Source organism: Aedes aegypti, chromosome 1 (genome assembly GCF_002204515.2).
Source record: "Aedes aegypti strain LVP_AGWG chromosome 1, AaegL5.0 Primary Assembly, whole genome shotgun sequence".
Classification (NCBI taxonomy): domain Eukaryota; kingdom Metazoa; phylum Arthropoda; class Insecta; order Diptera; family Culicidae; genus Aedes; species Aedes aegypti.
Window position 1 is genome coordinate 143,828,831 of NC_035107.1, and position 26,221 is coordinate 143,855,051.

At 36.7% G+C, this 26,221-nt stretch overlaps 1 protein-coding gene across 1 annotated transcript in view; it reads right to left on the bottom strand.

Moving 5' to 3' along the window:
• The window catches only part of LOC5563797 (homeobox protein Hmx), a 114,993-nt gene extending 95,926 nt beyond the window's left edge, over window positions 1–19,067 (bottom strand). Inside the window, exon 1 of the mRNA XM_021849484.1 lies at window positions 17,918–19,067. Coding sequence (XP_021705176.1) covers window positions 17,918–18,477 — 560 coding nt within the window. The 5' untranslated portion in view covers window positions 18,478–19,067. The remainder of the gene's footprint in view (window positions 1–17,917) is intronic.
• Window positions 19,068–26,221: the final 7,154 nt, after the last annotated feature.

Genomic DNA, 26,221 nt, shown 5'->3' on the forward strand with positions numbered 1-26,221 from the left:
TTAAGATTCGTTAACTTCGATAAGAAATGTGTAATAAAAACGATATGAAAAAAAACTATTTTAAACATTTTTAAAACAAAAACGGTTTTCGTCAAAATTGCTTCTAAAAATATAGCATTTTGTTATTGAACAAGGATGGTCCATAATATCACATAAACAACTTTCTTATTTAAAAAAAAAAACTGGTATATAGTCTTTGCCAAAGTTTTTTTTTTCGTTTGAATAGTTTTAATGAAGCTTACAATTCTACCAATTTGGAGCATTTTTCTCCAATAAACGTAGGGTGCTATTTAATAAAAAAAATTCTAGATTTTACTTTTTTTTTAAAATAGTCTATAAAGTACTTCTAGAACCTAAATATACACACATTTTCATACAATCAAATTGTTGATATCTATTTTAGTTCATTATTGAAGATTTTCTGTAAAAAATGAATAGTTTATCAATGCGTTTTCCTAGAACACTTAAAATAATGCATCTGTATTTTTTTTTTGATACAATATAGAAAATCATTTTATCTTTCAAATGTTTGATTGCCCCAATCAGAAATATTCACAATCAGAGTAGGCGTGTTTTTGCGAGAAAAACTACGATAATTCCTGAACGAACAAATAGGAGTTTCTTCACTCACCAAATCACGATTCTTTTTTTTTTTTTAATTAGTTCATAGACTGCTTTGGTGGTGCACTGGTACAATAACAACGTCAGTAATTGAACAAAACTCTGTATCATTTTATCAATGTTTTTTTTTTGGGATAATGATAAACGGATTGAATGCGTGCTGCTTACACGTAAAAAAGGCCAACATGTAGATTTATTTCAAAATAAATTAATAAAAAATACTAAGTTTGAATATCTCTCAATCATTGTTTTTTTCTCCAAACCGTGGGAAAATAACTACGTCGATTTGGAAAAGTAATCGAGAATTGTTAAGTATTACGAAACTGATCGTTTGCACTACGAAATCATTCGTTGTTTTCTGCAACGAAATGGTTTCGTAGACACATTTCGTAGAATGAACTAACGATAACGTCAAGCTCCAACTTCCAGCGGGAAGAAAACCTTTGATGCGGGCTGTGTTTACAAAAAAAAAGGGATGATCGATTTTCGATATTTACAACTGTAAGAGTTTGAAATCAAGCCAAGAATGATCAACCACTACCCGAAAGAGTGGTCGCAAGGCCCAGGCAAGCTCTGAAGGCCCGGTATCGGTGGCACCCACAGTAGTGTGGGACAAAATTCAGATTCTCGCTCCAGTCCACTTTTTGGATTGCATTTAGGTCCCACAACAACTGTGTAAAATTTCTGCTCGATCGGAGAAACTATATATTAGCGTCAGCTGTTCAAAGTTTGGAAGGCATTTACTATGGGAAAACTTACTTTTGCAAAGAAAAATCGCCAGAGGTCGCCCATTGACCTCTATAAAAAAATCTGAACACAAACCTCGATAGGTATTTTTACGATGAAGAATATTGCCGAAGACCGCGGAACAATCCGACACTTGTGAAAAAAGTTATTCAATGAAAACCTATTGGCATGGCGACGTTGATTAACACGTAAAGGAAAAACAATAATAACAAAATCGGGCAAAATTTCCGAATAGTCTATACTTAATAGCTTAACAAGCATCGGATTGCTTCGCGGTCTTCAGCAATGTTGTTCATCGTAAAAATACCTATCGAGGTCTATATTCATAATTTTTGTAGAGGTCAATGGGCGACCTCTGGCGATTGTTCTTTGCAAAAGTAAGTTTTCCCATGGTAAATCCCACACAAACTTTGAACGGCTGGCGCTAAAATATAGTTTCACCGATCGAGCTGAAGTTTTGCACAGTTGTTATGCAATCCAAAATGTGGACTGGAGCGAGAATCTAAATTTTTCATATAACCGTGTCCCAGGCTAGTAACCAGTTTCATGGTCTGAACCATACTTATTATTTATGTATATAAGAAGAAAGTTAAATCTGATACGAGTTTGTAATAAATTTACATAAATCTGTATAAAAAACCTGTTGCATCTAACTATTCACCATTGGATTTCCCTTGGAACACATGGTAAACAATATTTTGTTTTCTGTATCAGTGATGTTTCATTAAAATCAAAAACTGTTTCCATCCTTCGCTAATACTCCATTGCTGAACGGTTTGGAAACTTTTCGGGAACTTAATCGACATATTTCTGATCCAGAATACAAAAATGAACACCGTGTACTTTCAATGAAAAGAAACGTTTAAAACCACATCCTGAATTGATGTGGAACGTCAATAAGTACGATTGATGCGACCCTTAAAAAGTATGTGCGTGAAGTATGGAGTCAATTTGAATTCATCATGATCTCAATGAAAACAGTGATTGGAGATAATCCATAGAGTTCACATATACTATGCATATGCGAACCCCCATTGCAAAAATCCATGTGGGTTTGCACATGGATCAAATGAGAACTTTATCTTGAGTGTAATGAACTAAATGGGGCTTCGTAGCCGTGCGGTTAGTGTCACCGAGGCATTTAGCCGCATCGTGCTAAGGAGTGTGGGTTCGATCCCCGTCTCAGGCCGTAAAACTATTCGAGAGGAATGTTTTCCGACTGTGCCACTGGGCGTTGCATGCTAGTCCGTTGTCTAATGTGGTGCTTCCTTCAAAGGGCAAATAGCCCACTGGAAGCATTAACGTGTAGTGTTTTTTAAAAAGAAAAAAAAAGCGCATTCTAAAAGTCAATGCCATGAATTGAATTAAAGAGACTTTTACAAGACTCCCATACAATGTTAGCATCGAACCAAAAAAACTTTTAAATTAACGATTTTTACCTCTCTTTACATTTTGTTGTGCGAGAAAGCCGAAAAAGGTCCGTCATTTGTTAACACATTTTTATATTGTTCCCATTCAGGCAGTGGACCGCTTCCTTGGATTCCAATCCCCAACTCAATTTAAACACTGCGATCCAAACCGAGGGGACTTCATCTTCTTGTGAACAGATTTCCCGACGTAAGACGCCATAAGAAGATATAAAGATAAAGGTGACAGCAGACGATCCAGAAACATGATATCGCCGCCACCGCAGCCGCTTGTTTTTACCTTTTTTTCGCGACCGTCTTGAGGTAGACTGATGATTAAAAATTAGCGTGTTTAACACAATTCCCGAACAATTGACGACAGCCAGTCAGTAGCTTCTTAGGGCTTCTGAGTGGGGCGCCTCGATTGTCCTTCTCAACTTTCAACGAGCCCCGGGACAAAGGAAGAAAACATCTGCCATATCGGAGAAGACACCCCGCACCTAAATCACAGTGCACTGTTTATTTAAATAAATTACACCCAATTAGACGGTAGTGCACTCCATTTGTATTCGCATTTTCAGTTTGCTTTGTTCAATTGAAGCGATTATCCCACCGTATTTACCACCCCTCGCAAAGCCTCCTGTGATGGTTATGATGCAACAAGAGCCCTTCTGAGGCCACTGCGCAAACAAGGTCGGATTTACGTTACAACAACATTTGGACCCCCTGCCGACCAGGAATCGCAGTAGGCAACGACGACGGTGTGTAGACCAGAAAAGCTTACTCCTAAGTGCGCCCGATGTAACGGATAGTATTACCACTCATGCTATTAACTCACTTTGCATTTAGAATTCATGGCGAACCGTTTCAGATTTACCCTCCTGTCCCTTGGATCCTCTTTCCGCAGTGCACTCCGTTTCTATGTATAATCCGGGCAAAGGAAGCATTTAATTTTGTGATTTTTCCTGGTCTGACCGTAGATATAACCGAGGTCACACATAGGGATGCTGTACAATTTCTATATTTTTGAATGCGGCATAAACGATTCAGAAAGTTGTTTTCCGGTTCATCCCTGGATAAAGTTATACTGTAGTGCCGGTCGGCCGTTCACGGTGCTTCATTTACTGTTATTATCAGAAACGCTAAGTGAAAAGTTAGTCGATTGTTAAAAAAATAAAATCGCTAGACGATTTTCAGTTACGCTTATTTGAAACTGTGAACTCATAAGGATAGAGGTATCTTGACGGACAAACGTGAGGTGATTGAAAGGTGAACGTAGCACTACGATGAACACCTAAATGGCTCAGAGGTCAGTTTTTTTAATTTTCCATTAAAGCTTTCGTGCTTTTGAATGCTTTTCCAATGACTAGAAGAGCAAGACCAGTAGAATAGCCTTAAGATTTGTTGGAACGAATCAATTTTTTACACGTAGAAGTTGATAAGTTGTCTAATGTCCATGTCGAATCCAAACTCTGCATTGGCAAAAATCGAATTTTCGTTGATGTGGACCATCAATCTGTTCAAAATGAGCTTTTCAAAAAGTTTACTGATGGAGAAAAGCAAACTTTTTACTCAAAGTTGTATTCACATTAAAATAATTTTCGGAAATGATAAGTTGAAGCCGTATGAGGCGTTTTTTAACGTTTTCGACGATTTGGCCAAATTTTGTTTAACGATTCTTAATATAATTGGCCCAAAAGTTTAGAACAATATATTTGATTTATTTTCAAATAATGGTAAACGGAGCACCGTGCCCTATTTACCGTTTTCCAGCACTCCAATGGAGATAACATGAAAGAAGAAAAAGTTAGGCAAACATGTATACATATTTTGCGGAAGCAATCGGCCGGTCGGTAGCAGACAAGGGAGAGGGTAATTGCTACTGGGTGTATAATTTTCCTCCGTTGTGCTGCTGGAGACCCGACGGAGAATTTGTCGGAACCACACAGAGTGCTATTCAGATGTCAAACTAGATCTTGCTGACGAGGAAGGCAGGAGACTGTATGAACAACTGTACATACCTAAGTACCTACCAGAATAAAAGTTGTGTGTACATAAATGCGGGGAAGCCATTTTGTCGATTGGGGTGCTTTGTCGCAATTTTAGGGGTCGTGTGCGTGTGTGAAACGAAATCTAACCTTCAGGACCGCACCGCATGGTAGAGTTGCCTCACAACAATTTGATAGTTCCGGTGAGGCAAACCTGGGAACGAGTTAAGGCGATTAAGCAGTGGGCCGGATGTTTGTCAAACCGAAATATGGTGCGACCTGGCACATCGAATTAACATTCGCAGTTGACGTGCCAAATTGGTGCCGACAACAAGCTGACTCTTCTGAGGAAAAGTATTTGAAATGAAATGATATCAGATCTAAAACGTCACGGTTTAAGTTAGTAGTCAAAAGGATATAATCTTGGAGGTTATGGTTATCAAAAGCAGTATATTAAACCAATCCATCTTTAAACGGCTAATACATTACAAGCTTATTAGAAACATTTTCCATCGGTAGATATCTGTTTTTTTATCACCTCGCTCAATTTTTAATTCACTTCTGCATTGAAACATTACATTGAGTTATAACCAAAGCGAACAGGCAAACAAGTCCGATTTCAAATCTCTTTAGAATAGTTAACGGTCAATGAAAACGGAAAGACAAGTACACGCTTTGTCTGAACATTTCAACATTTTTTTAACAAGAGTGTAGCGTTTGGTTCGTATTTTCAAAATCGGAAGGTTTCAAAATATCCTATCGGTGAAATTTAGACTTAAGGGGGACTTCTTCCAGGGGGCACCTGGAAATTACTATAGGGTGGTCAGAGCATCTTAATTACTTAACTTTTGATGGCGCTACGTCCTTCAAGACATGACATGCGCCACAATGTTACGCTAACTAACTCGATTCATGGCTGCTAACCCCCAGGTTCTCAATCGTCCCACACATCCAAAATCCTGCTCCACTTGGTCAAACCACCTAGTTCGTTGGGCTCCTCTTAGTCTTGTACCGGCCGGATTTGAGGTGAACACCATTTTTGCGGTATTTTTGTCCGGCATTCTCACGTACCCTTTCAGTTTTGGCGACTTTCTGGATATTGGGTTCACCGTAGAGTTGCGCAAGCTCGTGGTTCATTCTTCTCCTCCATACGCCGTTCTCACATACTCACATACACATACACCGAAGATCGTCCTAAGCACACGTCGTTCAAAAACTCCTAGCGCTTGCAGGTCCTCTTCGAGCATTGTCCACGTCTCATGTCCGTAGAGGACTACCGGTCTTATCAGCGTCTTGTACATGTTACACTTAGTATGGAGGTGAAGTTTACCAGACCGCAAGGTCTTGTGGAGTCCGTAGTAAGCACGACTTCCGGCAATGATATGTCTTCGAATTTCTCTGCTGCAGTTGTTAACCGCCGTTATAAATTCGTCCACCACCTCGAACTCATCTCCGTCGATCATCACTCGTCTGCCAATGCGAGCTTATCTATTTTTCAAAAAGTTATAAACATTTTGAATCTGGCCCATCCCCGACATAGTCACTTATGACGTAAAAAGTTATAGTGACGACTTCCTTCGGAAGGGAAGTAAAGCCGTTGGTCCCGAGATGAACTAGCCCAGGGCTAAAAATCTCGTTAATAAAGTCAAACCAACCAACCATTTTGAATCTGGGCTAAACTTTGTTTATCTCAATTATTTTGCCTATCCCCTGTACATGCCTCTAATGATTTTAAACGAGGATTAGTATCCCGATAAAATATATTTATCCTAAAAATTTGAAAACAATCTGTCGGGATACAGTATGGCCCATGAAAAATGCGAAAATTTTTTGAACGATAATTTATCTAAAAGCGTTATTTTCATTGCTCTTGTGAGTGAATGAAAATTTTTATTATTGTAGTATATTCTGGCATACCTGCGCTGTATAGGACAATTTTTCTCATATTTTTCTTACTACCCTAAATAATCTAATAAAGCAAAGAAGTCTAAATGATTTGTCCGCTTAAAGTTAGAAAAATCGTCTGATTGTCGCACACTCTGATAATAAATTAACACCTTCTAAAATCACACTTTATTGTTGAAAGTATTAGTTTGTTTGGTATCAGAGGAATTAGGAGTTCTGATAGAACGTGTTTTTCATGGCCATAATAAAATATTTTGACAGGGTCGTAATTCTGGGGTCATTTGCGTCGAATAGGTTTGATATGCCTTTATTTTTTGTTGATGTTCAATAAAACATAAATATAGAGATCTATGATAGTTTTTTGAGGAAGAAATTTGAGCCTTCGGTTAGCGACAACTATACTAGCTCATAGGTTTTGAGCAAAACAGAGCCGCTTATCGCACTTAAAAGAAGATTCAAAAATGCTCTCAAGAATAAGTCGTTTTTTCTAAAATATGTCCAGATCTCCAATGCTCTAGAAATCTCACCCCATTGTTGATGTTCCAGAAGTTGCTAGGAGCCAGATAACAGCCGTTGTAGAATTCGTTAAAACCATTGACTCTTCAAAAATTTTGTCAGATATTCGTCAAGAATGGTGGGGTAAAGTTATACTTGTAATCTCATGTCAACAAAAATGCATTGCAATTTTTTAGATTGAAGAGGCATTTTTATCTAATATTGAAACAAATTTCTGAACCCCACTCCACAATGATTTGCAAAAAGTGGCACAATGATCACTTACAAACAAATGGCTTTTATTTGCAACGGCTTCGCAGACCCCTGAGAAGTCTTCACGGCCCCCTAGGGGTCCGAGAACACCGTTTGAGAAACCCTGGTTTAGGTAAACGATATAAATATAATTTTAAATGAATGCATGGGCATGAATACAGATGACCGATAATTTTTCGTAACCCTACTACGCGAACCAGACACGATTGATTCTGATTCCGGCACTTGCCCCACAGGAGCAAACAATCGAATCAAAAGTTCACACACCAAGTTGATTTAAACGGTTTACTTTTTAACGGAATAAATCGTTTTTTTTTTTTTTTGGTTCAAATATTCTTTCCTCTGCTATCTAATCTAATTCGCCCAATATTTGGAAGCCGCATATATCTTGAAGGGGGCCCAGATAGTCGTAGCGGTAAACGCGCAGCTGTTCAGCATGACCATGCTGAGGGTCGTGGGTTCGAATCCCGCTGGTCGAGGATCTTTTCGTAAAGGAAATTTTCTCGATTCCCAGGGCATAGAGTATCTTCGTACCTGCCACACGATAAACACATGCAAAAATGGTCAATCGGCAAAGAAAGCTCTCAGTTAACAACTGTGGAATTGCTCATAAGAAAACTAATCTGAGAAGCAGGCTTTGTCCCAGTTGGGACGTAACCCCAGAAAGAAAAAGAAATATCTTGAACCTGGGGAAGTCTTTGACAGGTTTATGAGCATTTTCATTACTAGCTAATCCCCACGCCTTTATTATAAAATTAATTAGTGACTTTCTCTGGGATAGTTTTACAGTCTAGTGTTACTTCCATTCCAGGCTGGCCAGAATATATTTTAATAAATAAATCAGGCACTGATTTTTTATAGCAGCAAAGTTGGTATTTTATAAAACATTGTAAGCATTTGAAATACTGGACTTATACTAATAAAGACATGAACACAAGATAGTAAGATGTGGTTAACTTGCATAAAAAGCTAAAGAAAGTTCAAAGTTGTAAGAAAAAAGTCTAGATGGTCATTTTTTGCGATCCAGTTTTGTTTCAACTTTTTGATTTAGCTTCAAAGCTATTATTAAGGAAAATAAATGACTTCTTTGAGAATTTTTCATCAACATCATCATACACTATCATAAGAAAGATGAAACATTTTAGATATATGATTTTTAATATTGAAAGAAAAAATATATTTACCATAAAAAGGCTGTAAAAGATTGACTGGAGCTTATTAAGAAGTTATTTTTTGAAAAATTTCTCAAACAAACATTTGAACCATCAGAAATTAAAAAAAAAATGTAATTATGATTTAATTTTTGGAAAGTTCTTCACGATAGAGTTGTGAAATTTGACCCAGAACACCTTAAATTTTATTGTTTCCCTGATACGCCCTATCTTGGAAAATGCATCCGTCGTTTGGCATCCGCACCAACTCACGTGGAGTATAAGAATTGAACGGATTCAGAAGAGGTCCATTGGTTTGGCACTAAGAAACTTGCCATGGAGGGACCCCGATAACCTGCCACCGTATCCGGATAGATGCCGACTCCTGGGACTAGAAACATTGGATCGACGAAGAAAGGTACAGCAATCGTTGCTTATAGCGAAGTTGCTAAATGGCGAAGTCGATGCTCCAGAACTGCTTAGTTTGCTAGAATTTCGTGTTCCTAACCGAGTTCTCCGGAGTACAACAATGCTCCAATCAAGTTTTCATCCCACCGTATTTGGATACAACGAACCCATCTCAGCGTGCATCCGAGCATTCTCAGCTGTCGAAGAGTTTTTCGAGTTCGATGAACCGACGAGGCATTTTGCTAATAGAATACGATCTGTAGTTCAGTAATCTGTGTTGCCCGTAACGCGGGTAGATCACCTTTTCGAGGTGCGTTACGGGGTAAGATCTACCATATTGTACTCTTGTTGTATCTGTTCTTGTGAATACTTATAAGTTAGGGTCGGCAGAGTGTAAGAGAGTAACAAGGCACTAAGACCCACCTATTTGTCCTAGATAATGAGGAGGTCGAAGTGAAAAAATGGCTCAATCAGCATCTGAGGTTGGTTTCAACTCACGAGACAATTTCTTTCCGAGTTCAAGAGTTTATCTTTCGATATCTAGGAGGGAAACGATTCCGAATCAGTAAAGTAGCAGACCTCTTAACTTCTAAAATGAGCTTTTTGTTTCAAGGAATCTAAATGTTTCATGGGATGAAACTTGTTCACAGTTTCAAAAAACGACTTTGAACCTTATAAGTAGAAGCAATAATTTGATACGCTAGAGTACCGATGCATGGTCAAAATCAGTATCATTCAACCAGCTTAGTGGCCGTACCTGATAAAGGGGCGCGCTTTTGAGAGTTTAATTGTGATAAACTTTTTTCTCCAAAAGGTATAAATAGCGGTATCTTTTTCTAATGAGGCTCTATGCAAAATGATAAAGAATGATATTTGTATAAAAAACGACTACTTCATTATATCTCAATAGTAATGGAGTAGAACGACATGCCGCCATTCATTGACCATAGGTATACAACAGAAAATTTTGGTGAGGTTTTGTATATTGGTTCTTTTTTGTTTGGTTTGCAGGAGGTGAAAATCATATGAAACGTTGGATTGCATGAAATGTATGCTGAAAAACGTTCCACGTACCACACAAACGGTAGAAATATGTCATTCGAGGCATTTGCTATCAGTTACAGTACTTGGTAGTGTACTAATTGACAATATAAAAGTTTTGATAATTTGATGCTTAAGCACTATAAAAAATCAAAAACGTCTTTGACTAGCCTTGTGGGGTAACTTGCAACAGCTATTTTGAACTCAATTGTTTGATATTTCTTGCCGTTTATAATCGAAAACACATGAAAAGGCAAAATTGAACATAAATTTGTTTAGTAACATTAAAATTTTTGCACCGCAATTAATTCAATATACGTTTGGTACTAGATATTGAAAAATTTACATGAATCGCATTATTATTAGATATAGATTTATTTTCTCTATGAAAATAATGAAAAAAATTGAAAATCTGTATAAAAACTAACTTGCAGATCTGCCGTTGAGAACTTTCTACATGAAGTATGATAAAAGTTGATTCAGAACACCAACTATTTTAAAACATACATATCAATATGTGATACGTCGCTTTGATATAAATTTGTATAAACAATAAGTTATATAAAGCATAACCTAAAGTACAATTGTATTTGTAGAAAAGTTGCATTAAATCGTTTAAAAGGCTTTCCAATTACTGTCAAGACTTATGATATGCTAGAATTTCCCCGTGTGGCCACCCTATGCAATACTTATGAAGTTTTCAATCAAATTGATTTGATACTCATAATTCAATCAATAATAATTAGTTTCTAATTATTGTATAATTATTGTCATGCTTTTACTGCAGAAAATTATTAAATGATCATAATAACACGAAATAGGTTTAGTTTTCAATAGTGTACTTCAGGTAGCACTGTGTGTTGCATGTTACTCCACATCAGGGGTAGCATGAAAAATGCATATTTTTCGTCTCTACTGCTCCCAGAAAACCAAATACTGATAAAATTTATACCGCGTGGTATTCTTTACGTGGCGATTAGGATACTAGATGGTTTTTGTCTCATCTGAATCCTCAAATTTTTCATCCATATAGCTTTGAAGTTGAAAATTGTTGCAAGTTACCCCATTTGACGGTACCACAAAAAATCAAAAAAAAAACTGGTCGCAGTGGATCATCCCGAACAGAAACAGAAAAAAAACACGAATGAATTATCAAACGTTTCAAATTGAGTATCATTTTCAACGTAAACTCACACAGTATGTCCAGCCCATCGGGGTATGCTACATTTTATACAATCAAAAATTTTACTTTTCACTTCAAAATAGAAAGCTATTCCTACAAACGCTTTTTGTTCTTCTATCTCATACAACGTTCCAACTGGGTCAGATATTGTGTGTTCCAACTTAATGTTCCATGATCACTTCCGCAATCATTCAGTATATCGTTTAAACCGTTTTTTTTTCTGAAATAATGACCTGTAATTCCGTTGATTTAGGAAAACTTTGATTTGTTGTTTTCACTGAAAAAAAAATACTTCTCAAGAATAAGCTTGACAGGAGCGACAAGAATTTACGGAGATCTTAACGTTTTTTGTAGTAGTCCCAAGTAATTTATGTTTTTTTTAAATCAGGTTTCTACATTGCTTCCATGGAATTGATCATAATAGCTGAATCAGATCAGTACTTTCATATTGACGTATGAGACAGAGTTTTCCAATAAAACTAGAAAATCCCAGATATGAAGACACAAGGGCTACACACGGCAGTATACAACGGTATTCATTTACTTATACAGCCATTCCATAAAAAAAAAAACGATCTAGTGGGTCACCGAATTACGTGAAAATTTGCTATTTTGTTCTTTATCCGAAATGAGGATACATGTGTTTTTGGATTTTTTGATTAGGGTGACCATTTCCGAAATAGAGTGACCAGAAAAATCACGATTTTGCTTAATTTTTATTTTAAAAAAATCATAACTTTTGTACCGTTCGACCGATTTTCAATCTTTTTGGACGAAATGAAAGCTAAAGATTTTGACTTTTGAGGAAAAATATAAAATTTCACAAAAATTGTGTTTTCACATGAAAAAATATATCAATAATTTTCGTTTTTTCGCGTTTTGAAGGCCTCGGGACCAAAGGGGCTATTGCTGTTCTCATTTTTTCTTGAAAGTTCAGAAAATTTAACGTTTACTGTCAAATTTTCAGCGATGTATGTTTTTGAGTTTTAGAGATATAAATTTTTTTGAAAATAAAAAATCAGTCATTTTTCATCGGCACACACTGTAGGTCTCAGAGCATTAGATTTTTTATTTTTTTAATTATCATAACTTTTGAACAGCTCGACCTTTTTCCTATTTTATTTGTTTATGGAATGAAAGCTTAAGATTTCAAATTTTCGGACAAAATTTAAAAAATCTGAAAAAAATTTCTACTCTTTTTTAGAAAGTTTCATTTATTTTCATGTAAATTTTTTTTTTCAAAATTTTGAATTTGTTTTTAACAGTTGAAAGCTTTCATTCTATAAAAAAAAAGATTGAAAATCGGTTCAGCTGTTCAAAAGTTATGATTTTTTTCAAATAAAGAGATCTGCGTAAAGATCTGCCTTTATTTATCACGCTTCCAAAAAAAACGACGAATCGGAACAGAGCAGTACCCCATATAATTGTATAGATGTTTATTATTATAGCTGTATGTTATTGTTTAGTTTTATAAACATTTCTATTTTCTTAAGAAAGCTTAATGTTCAGTAACGAACTCCAATGATTCCAATTATTCAGTAGAATTGGGATCATTGATAAAATTAAAGAATTGTAGCCATGTAGTGTGTTTACTCAAAATTTACATAAGGTTATGTCATACGTCATAAAAACGGCATATCACGATTGGTCATATTATGTGAGTGCAGGTAGAAATACTGCTCAATTTGAAACTTCCGATAATTCATTCGTGTTTGAGATATGTCAAACTGGTCTTTTATAAATTGAAATTCATTAAAATTAGTGTAACTTCATTATTCTCCTATAAACCCATATAAAAAAGGTCAAAATCACAAAAATCAACTTTTTTCAATTTTTGCCGATGAAAGATTTTTTAATATGTCGCTAGCTTTTTTTGACTAACAAGACTAACTTGCAGTGAAAAAAGATCGAAGGTTCATGCAAGTTCGATAACATGTGTGTTTCAGCACACCGTGCGCCATGCCCAGCCTTTTACCGTGCCGCAAAAAAGTTGAGTTTGTGTTGACTAGATACCCAGACAACCAGAAATCGCATGAAAGTTCACGTTAAAACTCGTTTATTCATACTAATTACATCAAACCCGAAAAACACCGTGGATAAACTCGTCAAATTGATGAGTTTCCTCGCATTTTCTGAGTTCATTTGTACATTTTGTTTCGTCTCGTAAAATTGTGCAAAGTAAGTCGAATCAATCCGTAGCAGCTGTCATATCAACATTTGTTATCATAAGTTAAGTCGCATAAGATAACAGGTTAGTTCGGGAGAATATTTATACACTCGCATTGTATGTTATTAATCATCACATAATATATGCACGCATATCGCCTCCACTTTTGTACGTAGAAGGCCTTTTCGCCACATCTTATAAGTGAAATTTTGCACATACAAAGCCTCCAGGTAATTTCGTTATGCGTACAATTTGGTTGTCTGGGTAAGAATTGATTTTCTAAAATCCAAAATAAATGTAAAAAGTTAGTTAATTAAGCAACATTTTCACAGGCAGCATTTAAAATGCCCCAAGGAAAAATACAAAAAAAATAAAAATATTTATTTGTTTGGAAAAATATTGTGATTCTCGTTATCAAAGTCGTGTCCATACTTTCTGGGACATCCTATAGGTGACCTAAACTCACAATCTAGACCAGAGCTGTAATTTTTTTAGGTATAAATGCTTGTAATAATTTCCCGTGCAATATACAATATTAGTATATTTACCAACGGATAGTAGTTCGGAAAAGGCCACCGGGATAAACATTTGCTGATGACTTTTTCCACGGAAAAAAATGATATTAGAAATATTATATTGTCACATAATATTCATGACATTGAACATTGGTTTTACATTTTTGAACGTATTTAACAAAGGGGGGAGGGGGTTTGAAAAAAGTGTTTTTTGTGTATGCTGATCAATTTTTTTTTCTTGTAAAGACCCCTACTGTTCCTAGAAATAATTTCTGGCTACACCACCGCATCATATAAATAAAATAACAAAAAAAGATAATATTTAAGTTCTTTTATCGAAGATTTCAATTTTTTCTTAGTGAATCGAATATCCGGAGTGAAAAAAAAATCTATACTCCGGATAATCGAGTCCGACCTGTACTAGAGAGGAATTGGACGCACACCTAAATTTTATCATTAAGTAATCGAGTTCAATATCTTTGTGATGAAAGTTTTTCAAACGTCAACGATGGGGTGAGGTTCTTCACAAACCTTGTCCCAAACTTTCGCCCATGTCAAATGATAGAATGCATTTATACCTGGATCGCTTGGGATATGAAAATATTAAAAAAAGGCTCATTCTGGAGAGCTGTGGTTAAACCTACATAGAAAAATAATAAGCGTCTCTGTTTTGCCAAAAACCTATGAGCTTGTATCGATCTCAGTTGTCTGTAACCAAATGAACAAGCTTTTATCTCTTAAAAATCGGTCCGACCTTTGAAGTTATTTTTCATAAAACATTACCAAAACATAAATGTGAATCAATCTATGACCCTAGCCAAATATTTTATTGCGATAATGAAAAACACATTCTCTAAGACCTCCTCCTTCCTTTGATCTCAAACAAATTTGTTTATTTATTTTTTCAACAAATAAGCGTGATTTTCAGAGGTGGAGAGTTTATCACCGGAGTAAAGGTACAACGATCGAACGCTTTTATTTTTGACTTTTACAGAACAAAACCCATGGGGCCCAGCTAGCCGTAGCGGTAACCGCGCAGCTATTCAGCAAGACCGAGCTGAGGGTCGTGGGTTCGAATCCCACCAATCGAGGATCTTTTCGGGTTGGAAATTTTCTCGACTTCCCAGGGCATAGAGTATCTTCGTACCTGCCACACGATATACGCATGCAAAAATGGTCATTGGCATAGTAAGCTCTCAGTTAATAACTGTGGAAGTGTTCATAAGAACACTAAGCTGAGAAGCAGGCTTTGTCCCAGTGGAACGTAACGCCAGAAAGAAGAAGAACAAAGCTTTCAAAAGTTTTTGTTTTAGTACATATATTGGGCTGGTTAAAAAAAAATGACAAAAATTGTCCTTAAAAGCGAAGCTACGTCAGAATATACAACAGTAATCAGAAATTACATTCACTCACTAAAACAATAAAAATAACGCTTGTGTATGCAAAATTTTTGTGCAAACAATTTTCGCTGTTTTTATATTTCATACTGTGCATATATGAATAGATGTACGATAAAACGTATATTAGAATAGTTATGTATGTAATAAGTGACAAAATGATGATTCAACGAGGCTCACCGAGTGCTGAAAAAATCGAGATTTGCAACGAGTTGCATACAACATTTTTTGCTATCACGAAAAAAAAGCACACTCATATTTCTACACCGTGTCCAATATATTCTCATACACTTTTTCTTTTCTTTGGTATAACTTTACTGAATGTAGGATAATCCAATGTTGTAGTATTTCATTGTAGTCTGGTAGTATTATACTAACGTAGAATAGCTTGTTTTATAAATAAGAAAAAATAATTGCTATGATAAGTGATGAAATGTCCATTGAAGTCGTGTTTTGCAATTAAAATGAATTTTTATTCATATTGGTCTGGTTTACAAAGTGAAAATCATAGCATTCACAAAAAAGTTTCAGAAACTTTATGTTAATCATATTGCGTTTTGAATAGATAAATATTGATAAAATTTGATAAATATATGTGCGATAACTGCAGATTAAAATTGGACTCTGCCTATGAGCGTGCCGCTGGAAATATTTTTCGTAAATTCTTAAGTTGATAAAATAAGTTTATAATTGAAATATTTCCAAAATATTTCCTGTAGTGAATCAGTATTATAACCACTTTCAAAAAATATTATCATCAATGATGTCAGTTAAACAAGCGCAAAGTAATGTTATCTCGAATTTGTATGAGAATATACTGGACACGGTGTAGATTATCCACATGCCTTCCATGCGACGCATAGACTCAGTAGTTTTCAATCAGGTAGGCAGTGACACAGCAGCATCTTGAGTATAACAGTCACAAATTGCCATTCTACAACGAATTTTCTATTGATCTAATTTCATGGGCGGACAAGGTTAGACGCCGCATGCAATTTTCGATGCATTTAAGCTGATCCTCATTCACCAAACTGCCTGAACGAACCGTGAAGAAGTGTGAAATTAGGTTCCGGACATTTTGGGATTTACTCCACAGCAACCTTTCGGAACACTGGGTGACCAGATTCTCAATCAGAATGATTCCCTGGACTTCCTTTAGTCGGATACGAATCTCCCAATGTTTGCAGAGGCCATCTCAAGTCAAAACTTGAGATACACAGAGCAGTTTAATAAATGCGGTTTGCGCAGATATTCAATTGGTGACTTCCATAACAGAACTGAATATTATACTTTTCAGCACCGAAAAAAGTTCTGAAAAGTAGCTCTTTTCAGCACTGTTTTTGTTGTTAGGAAAAGTAGGCCGTTATAATGTTTATTTGCTTGATATAGGATTATATGCAACGTAATGGCAAAAAAAATCTATTAATAATTTACCTTATACAATGCTTTTTGAAAACTGATAATATTATAAAAAATCAACTTATATTTCGTTGTTTGAACAAAAAAAAACGATAAAAGCGTGTGGAAGAACAGAGCAATTTTAATAATATGTTGTATATTTTACTGAGACTTATAAAGGAACTAATTATCAATTTCAAGCTAAACAGCATTAACTCGATGTTATAAAAAGTAGGGGTGCCCTACTTGCTCGTTTGGCACACTTGTTCCAAACATTACTATTTTAGCTCAGATGGTAAAATTACGACTATTGGTCAAATTTAAACCACGATCAGCTATGTCAGTCGTTCGTGTTGATGAAATATTTCATAAACTTTAAGAAATCTACATTGTACATGAACTGTTTGACGGTAAAAAAGTTAATTTGTTGCTTTAATTGTCCTTTGATTTTTTCTCAGCATCAAATTAGTATACACGCAAGGCGGTGGAGGAACCAAATTTTTCAGTAACGAACCAAAAGTGCAAGTGTGATTGAGAATTAGCCATTTCACATATCAGTACGATTGACACTCACAATTAAAAGTAATGAGTGTACTGTTCTTCCACGAATGTATTAATTTTCCCCTGATTCAAATTATCAGCATTGCGTTTGGTACATTAGGCTATCTCGTTTTTCTCGTATATGTACAAACGTCACCTTCATTACGTCATTTTACAGTGTTCCATTTTGTACTAATATAGACATTATATCAAATATAAAAACTAGCCGAGGGTAACTTAAAGGTATTGCCGTTTTATGGTCTCAATACATGCATTCGCTTAACCACAATAAAACTTGATTCATAACAAAATATGCAGTGTAGAGTAGGGTTGGAGTAGAGCTATCATTTAATTTTCTTTATGATAGCGTTCTTTATGAAGCACGAAAACTTACTAGATCGCTAACGACAACTTCCTACATCGTATACTGTTGTGCATAAGAAATGTTTTGAAAATGTAAGAATTTTATTGCTCATTACGCTTACAATGGAATTTAAAAAAGACCATAAATTTTAATCGAGTTCAATTAGTATGTGATCATACTATTTTCAAAGCACGCGAATTAATAATAACTTGAGCATTTTCCTTCAAGTTTCATTACACCATTCTGGATTCATGATAACACGACACAAATCGATTCTCTTATCAAAATACTTATAAAACATCTAAATTTTCCACTTACCTGGATAGCATTGTAACATCCTGCGGGCTAGCGGCACCATTGACATTGCCATTCCCGTTCGACGACGCCACCGCCGCTGCAGCAGCTGCCGCGGCAGATAATGGAAGCGACGGAATGGGCGCTATCACACCTTTCTTCGAACTGGGCTCATTCCGACTGAGAATGCTCGATATTGAAAAACTAGTGTATCCAGGTGTTGCTGCGGTTTTCCCAAGTGTTGGCTGTCCACCCACACCCGGCTGCGAGTGAGAATCTGTCGACGGTGGAGTTTTCGGTGGACTCAACCGAGATTCCGGACTGTGCGAGAAGCTATTGTTATTATTACTTAAGCCACTGGCTATACTGTGATAGTTGTGTTGACTAGTTGCACTATGCTGCAGGTGACCAGAAAGAGCCGGATGGTGCAGGTGACTGAGGTGCGGATGAGAGCTATCCGGTGAGGATATTTGCTCATCATCACTGTGTAAGCCGCGAGGGCTGTCTAAACCTACGGCTCCGCGAGGACTCGGCTCCGGACTTGACACCACATTGACATCGATATCCAAATCGGGGGAAGACATTCTTGTAACTGCAACTAATGCACAAAACTCTAACTCCACTAAAGCTTCTATGTCAATATAAAATCGAAACAATGCTCGAAAGTATCACTAAAAATCACTTGTAACTTCATTGACTATTTAATGCACTTGAATATCTTCAACCGCAACGAGCCAATTCAAATAATTGCAAACACTACCACTGCACACAATCTTTTGTAATCGCCATCCCTTTGTGTCTCGACACTTGTGTTCAAACGTTTCTGCTAAACTAAATCCCAATCTGCTCGCTTCTCAGTGCTCTACGATACGTCCGATAACACCGTTTCGTTCTACCGTCCGACCACCTTGCAACGCCTTCATCGTCCACGTCCACAGGATACTCACTACTGGTATAAAATAACCGAGCGACAGAACACACGTTGTTTACTCGTCGGCAGCGTTCAAATTACAAAATGAGTTTAACATACAACAAAATTATTAAACCCCATTTAACAAACAACTTGTGAATCGCTTGTTTGTTTTGTTATGGATTTTATTGCCGCTGTGCTTCAGTTCTACACCCTTCGCTTACGCGCGCACACACATAAGCAAGTTCCTTCCGAATCGGCAGGCGGCAGTGGCAACACTCCGGTATGCATCCTGGCCATTGCAAGACCCATTCCCTGCGCGCCAGAACGAAAAGGATAAAGCCAAAACGAACGAAACGGCGAATTTCGAAAAGTGCGTCAATGTTCGAAAATGGGCGGAGTCGGGGCTTTCATCCCCTACCGACGGACCAATCGCAGCATTCCAGTGGTGTTGTGCATGAAGCGGTGCAAAACACAGCAACTTTTGCGATGGTGGTTGTTTGCACGTGAGGGGTGACTGAGTTTTAATTTCATTTGAATTTCGGAGGGGATTTGGCAAGCTTCACTTCTGGGCACTTTGCCTGGTGTATAAGGGCTGTTTGCATGTGTGGTTGGAAATGGAATTGGCCACATTTTTTATTACCACCTACCAGAAGATTGCACAAAGTTACTTTCCTTACGATTGCGGTGGTGTTATTGACCGAATATCAATATTGTCGTGCTTATGTTGATGTATTGTAGTAATGGATCACTGCGTTAATCGGTTCCATATATTTTCCTCGCATGACATTTCTATTATCGCATTTAACCCATATACCTATTAGAAAGGAGTTAATAAATTGCACATAATGAGATTACTTCAGATGAAACAATCCCATGGAAAAGTATAATTGGAAGTGCTTTATTTTTTCTATCTAAATTAAATGTAATTTCATCCCGCTACTCAACCCTCTTATACCCAACCCCGCCTTTGGATGGTGTACCGTTTGGAATTTTGTGTATTTCTTCTTAGCTCGGAGATCAAAATAATTTTTGTTTTTGGCTTAAACCCTCGCCCATGACACGCATATTAGGAAAGTTTTTCACAACTTTTGAAGCATATCTAAATTTTGAACATTTTTGAAAATTCTAATTATTTTCTAATTTTAAAATGCCTGGGTCGTATTTAACGTGTAATACAAAAATTTGTACATTTTATATTTTTCTACAACCAACCCGAGTAAAGCTTGAAATCATATTGAAAACTAATTTTGATGTTGTGATGTTGCGAATTTTGATAACTCAGTTTGCTGTCATTTTGGTCGTTTGAACGGTTAAAATATCAAAACTGAGAGCAGAAAAATGTTCTCACGAAATTAAATTGAAAACTATGTTTGATATCAGTACAGTAAATTGAAAACTGTTATCATGGAAGGCAAATCGAGAACTTATTGAGACGTACATATTTTCGATTGATGTTGAAACGAGTCTGCGTCAAAAGAAAATGCTTAATTTATATATTCTCATAGTGTTTATGCATGTAGCACGAATAAATTTATAAATAAATTGAATTAAATTAAAATGAAAACGTTACCAAAACTTTAAAATGAAAGCAGAACGAAAACAAAATATGATATCAAATATTTCAATGATGAATTAATATCAAATTATTATATCAACTTGATGCTGAAAACAGAATATGTTTTCGACATGCTTTTATATGTTGGACTTTGCTTGGGAATCTATCACAGAAGTAGAGCCTGGTGAAATTGAAATAATTTCAAATCGATATTTCTGTTAGTTACGCGGAAAATAAAATATGTACAAGAAATCGATGTTTTCTTATTTGTATAATTGCAGAAAACTGATTCACTTTTCGTAGCATGTTTTTGTGCTGTAGTATATAAAATCACTAAATTTGTCTCCATGAACAAAAAATGTTAGAGATTTATTCTAATTTGTCGAAATCGCTCATGTCAGGTAAGCCCTAACGAAGGAATAGTGTCGATTTGGGATTTTCAGCTTAGGGACGGAACTGCCATCCCCTTTGGGCTTTTCTTCGACTAGGATTTTATTCGTAATCATTAAAACCAAAATAAATGCTTCTCCAACAATCCACTTGCCCCGAAGGTCGTAAAATTCGGCTAAATATTGCGTCAACTTAAAAATTATTCAAGCTTCGAATGAAACATCAACTAACTATTGAATCCTAATACATCTACTTGTATGTCTGAATAACATCTCGTAAGAAGCCTATAGATTGCAGAATAGAAAGTCATATATTTTTTTCTGCTCTAAGATGGTTTTGACCACCAAAATGATTGTACCACTGAGACGGTATTAATTTTTTTTTGTGTTAAATAATATTTGTTAGTATGAAAAGAATGTAAAATTTCATAATTATGTTCGCCGTGGTATTGGCTGATGAATCCATGAACTTTCAGTTTTAAACAAGCATTTGAACATTGTGTCATCTTGAAAGTTTGTGAGGATGCGTGATCGCTGGATGAGCAAGGTCTGCTCGCAGCCGTTCTTTTTTCCGTGCATAACTATTTTTGTAAATAATTGAGTAGATTATGATTACAATAGGTAGACTATTGTGTCGCCAGCACTAAATTGAAGTTCGGAAGTCCAGACTTCCGACTTCCGAACTTACTGCCGAAGTTTTTTGACATTTGAATTTGGCTGCTACGTTATGATGAGGATGAACTTGTTTTGGCTAACAGAAAAGGGAAGTAAAGTCCGATACAGTCCACCGACAACTATTCTATGAAGTGGCTAGGCAAAAGTTCCACAGGAGATTTTCCACACCCATTAGTGTGTCATCCTGCACGATGTTTTTGTTTTGATTAGCTAGGTGTAGTGTTGCGGGATGATATGATTTGAACACAAAGTAGTATCGGAAGTAAACAAAGTTGCCAGTTTGGCAGCGACCTCCCGACAATTTTTGTCTAAATGCACAATACAAACGAATGTACGACAGTATTGAGAAAACTGACCGATATATGGTGTTATTGTAGAAACGTCACGTAGAATCGGATGCGCGATTGCATGTCAAAATATAATGATGCGATGCCATCCACAGTATTTGTGTTCGGCCGATCGTGAGCAAAAAACAAGAACGCAAAGTCCACGGTTGCGGTATTATTTTTCTGTAGTGCTTGAACAGGTACTGTTCACCGTTTTCCACCACTGGTTTTAAGTAGGACTGGAGTTAATACTACTGAATCTGTTACGGAGAATGCGGAGATAGAAAAAAAAATCATATTCATGAATACAATGACTAAATAAACGACACATGTTGGTGAAGGGTTCATGGTACCGTCAAACGGGGTAACTTTGATAATGCGGGTAACTTTGAAAGTGCGAGACTCACGACATACTAAACGAAATAACAAAGTTTCTGTTAATCAGTTAAGCACAACGAAAGCAAAAGTAAAGAGTATTAGTATGACACTTCATGTCAAAGCTATTTTCGTTGAAATCAAGTATATTTGAAGATATATATCCCAGACAACCAAAATGTACGTATAACGAAATGACCTGAAGGCTTTGTATGTGCAAAATTCCACTCATAAGATGTCGCGAAAAGGCCTTCTACATACAAAAGTGGAGGCGATATGCGTGCATATATTATGTGATGAATAATAACATACATTGCGAGTGTATAAATATTTTACCGAACTAACTTATGATCTTATGTGACTAAATTTATGATAACAAATGTTGATTTGACAGCTGCTACGGATTGATTCGACTTACTTTGTACGAGTGTACGGGACGAAGCAAAATGTACAAATGAACTTAGAAAAAAAGTGTTTTATGCGAGGAAACTCATCAATCTGATGAGTTTATCCACGGTGTTTTGCGGGTTTGATGTAATTAGTATGAATAAACGAGTTATAACGTGAACTTTCATGCGATTTCTGGTTGTCTGGGATGCAAATATTAAAAAATATATAAGATTCTAGCATTTTTGAAACGCTCACAAACAATCTGTTCTACGATCACTATTTCATGAAGTCATAATGAGTTCGTCACTTATGCTTAGTTGTAGTAGAACATGAATTCGGTCTCAAATCTCTTAGTGAAAACCATTTTCACAAACTGGGATCATTCTAAGTCAGAAATTTCCATATAGCGTTCAACGCCTAAAGGTATGCAATGCCCTATAAATGTTCCGTAGTTCATTCAATTTTGTTCGATTTATACTCCATTATCAAAGTTACCCCAAAACAGAAAACCGACTTTCGATTATATGTAAAATTATATATTTGTTCAGAAAAAATCTTTTGACAATCTATCAACTGCAATCGATAGTTATGATACCAGTACTTGTTTTAAAAATATAAATTATAATTCTTTGAAACAGCATGCATAAATATTCAAATTTTCTTCGAAAAAACCATCAAACCAGGTCCGTCCCACTCGGGCTCAGATTAAGTACCACTTCTAGTACTGCATTCGGTCCCTCGGTAGTGCAAAAGGTACCCAAGTTTGACAGATCGCAGTACACTTTGCACGGCATTCTAGATTACCTTATGAGCCATAAAATTTTGAGCAACTGCAAGGGACATGGAGGTCTTTAATGTGTCTTTGATCAAACCATCAAACGGGGTAACTGTTTTACGGTACCCATAATTAGTGCGACCACCACGAGTATAAAAAATGCACTATAGCAAAGAGGGCGGTAAAGTATATTACGATTTAAAAGCAACAACAAATGTGGACAATCAATTTGTCATTGTAAAAGTTTAAAAATAAATAGTGCGTTGAAATTTCATGGCATACGCTCAGTAACACTAGACCAATGAGATTGCAGGTTATTCTAAGTGTTTTTATTTGAAATAAAATGCAGTGATTTGGTTGCTTAAACATATCGTATATTTATAGATTAATCAGTAAATATTACTCTTTAAGGATAAGTGCAATTGATGTTATATAATCTTTTAGTTCAATGTTTTTGAATTGTCTGGTTGCCTGAAGAAGTTTCTCATCTTTTTCCATTTGCTTCCCGTTCCGTTTCGGCGCTGGCAAACCTTGAAGGACTCGAAGAACTTCTCCTTCTGTGAGATTTTGCTCTTTCTGAAGTTCAGCAATAACGGCATAAAAACTTTTTGCCGAACTTACGGCTGTCTTCCAGCGGTTGTGCCATCCTTCAAGCCGGTTCGTAGTGCGCGGTTGTTTTTTGATTGTAGCTTCGTAGACATTCCAGAAGGGAATTTCAAAAAGCGGACGGTTACGTACTATGTTACCGCTTTTAAGCGTTCGCTTCACCGAACCCATAACGTAGTTCTCCTCGAGGTACTTGAAAAATGTTTCCATTGACGCAGGGCTACCTTTTTCCACATAATTGAACGCCTTCTCTATGAAATTTGCAGGAACAAATGCTAGGGCTTCGACCTTCTTAAAGTTCATAAACACGTTTTTGTCGCTCGAAAATTCGACACTCAACCCGGATTTCTGGATGCGCTTGAACATGTTTTGCGTCCAATGCAAGAAGCATCCCTGTCGTCTTGCTTGCGGAAACAATGTTACTACTGCATTGATTGCGGCCTTCTCGAAATCGGTTATGATTAGTTCCGGCTCCAGAGTGACACCTACTTCACCCGCACATTCCATCAGCTCCTCTAAGACTTCCGTGTAGCATTGTTCGGTTTTACTTGGCAGAAGAAAAAACGCAAATAGTAAAAATCTATCACCGAGAGAACCTTGAACAGTGTAGATTTGTTTGAAATGTGCTGGAGCAGTATCGAAGGTGCCATCCATCATCCAAACTTTGGACACGGCTAGCCGCTTGATGTTGTCAGCAGTTGAAAACATTAGTAGCCGACCATTTTCAACTTCAATGTTCCTGAGCATGAAGGGGACGCCATCATTCGTTGTTTTGTATGCTTCTGCAATGTTTTCGAAGTCCTCGGGTGTAATGGGATCCACTGGAATTGATTCCGATTTTCTAGCTCGCTGGCAAATCTTCTTCTGAGCGGCCGCCGTAATCATTGTTTGGACCTGATGTATTCAAACGATAGGAATAAACAAAATATTTTTAAAACTCGGTAATGATCACCATTATATGTGAGTTGTGCTGAACTTTATCGAGAAATACTACATTTCAAATATAGCGTTAGCGTTAGCGTAGTTACGGTATACTTCGTAGATTGGATACTAGCTACATTCAGGTTTTTTCTTTGATAAGCTCATCTAGATTGCTTTCAGGAACAAGGCTTGGGAGTTAACCTTTATCCAATCTTAAACAAGAGTACCAAAACTATGAATACTGCTATTCCCGGCCACGCTCATCTTTACCGTAACTTGGGATAGGGAAAGGAAATGATGATGTAACACTTACTTAATATGAGAGGCCACTGACTCAGCGACACCCTCATAAGTGCTACGGAGTTGGAGGTTAGGAGGGGTTTCAGGTCAGGATTCGCCTGAGAAGCTAGCGATAGACACAGATCATTGGATGTTTAATGGCTTTTAATTTAATCTCTTGAATGCTGACAATCAAGAGAGAAACAATATGTTATTTACAGTATAAAGACTGTTGTTTCGCGTAAAAAAATGATTAGGTACGTGTTCAACGGTAGTAGTTTTCTGCTTTTTTACCAGCAAAAACAGAATCGATCCGTCAAGGGTCATCGAATTAGGAAAAAAAAAATCGACCGACTAAAACGTGCGAAAAAAGCCGCACACCGAAAAAAAATAATTCTGGAACGAATAACGTGTGGCCAATTCCACGACACGCGACGGGCTACAACGGGTAAATCATCGCACTCCGAATAAGCAAAAACAAACTTTTCGTTCACAAAGCATATTTTGCTCCGTATCATCCGATGGTTGTATGGCCTACACGAGAACCGAAGAAACATAAAGCACTCCAAAACGCGAGAATCTGGTCACAACTCATTACATCTTAAACAATTTTGAGGTTTCTTTTGAAAAGGAACGAACTCACCAGATGCTTGCAGAATCCTACAAGAAACTTTGCTCAATCCGTGCTTGTCCGTCGTTCAAGTTCCAGACGCTCTTGATTGAAATACTGCACTGTAGCCAAACATACAAACTCCGTTTTCACTAAACTTATTTCAATAATTTCCACTGAATACCACTAACACGCGGAAGAGGACCTATTTCGTTGTTGAAGAAAATTGCCACGTCTTTTTCACTTTCACAAATCTATTAATTGAAAACTATTGAAACAGTCGCACTATTTTTGTTCAAATAACTGTGCGCGGAACCGAAAAAACATGACAGTAGGTTCAAGGCACAACCACTCGCGCGCGCGGCTTGCTGCGATCTCGAGAAATACTACATTTCAAATATCAGCCAATTAGTACTCACTTCTACAGATGATTCCATGGAACAGTGACGCATTGTCACCAACGGCGGTTCCCTGCTTTCTCCAGCTCTTCGCTTCAGTGATTCCCTCAGTCGAA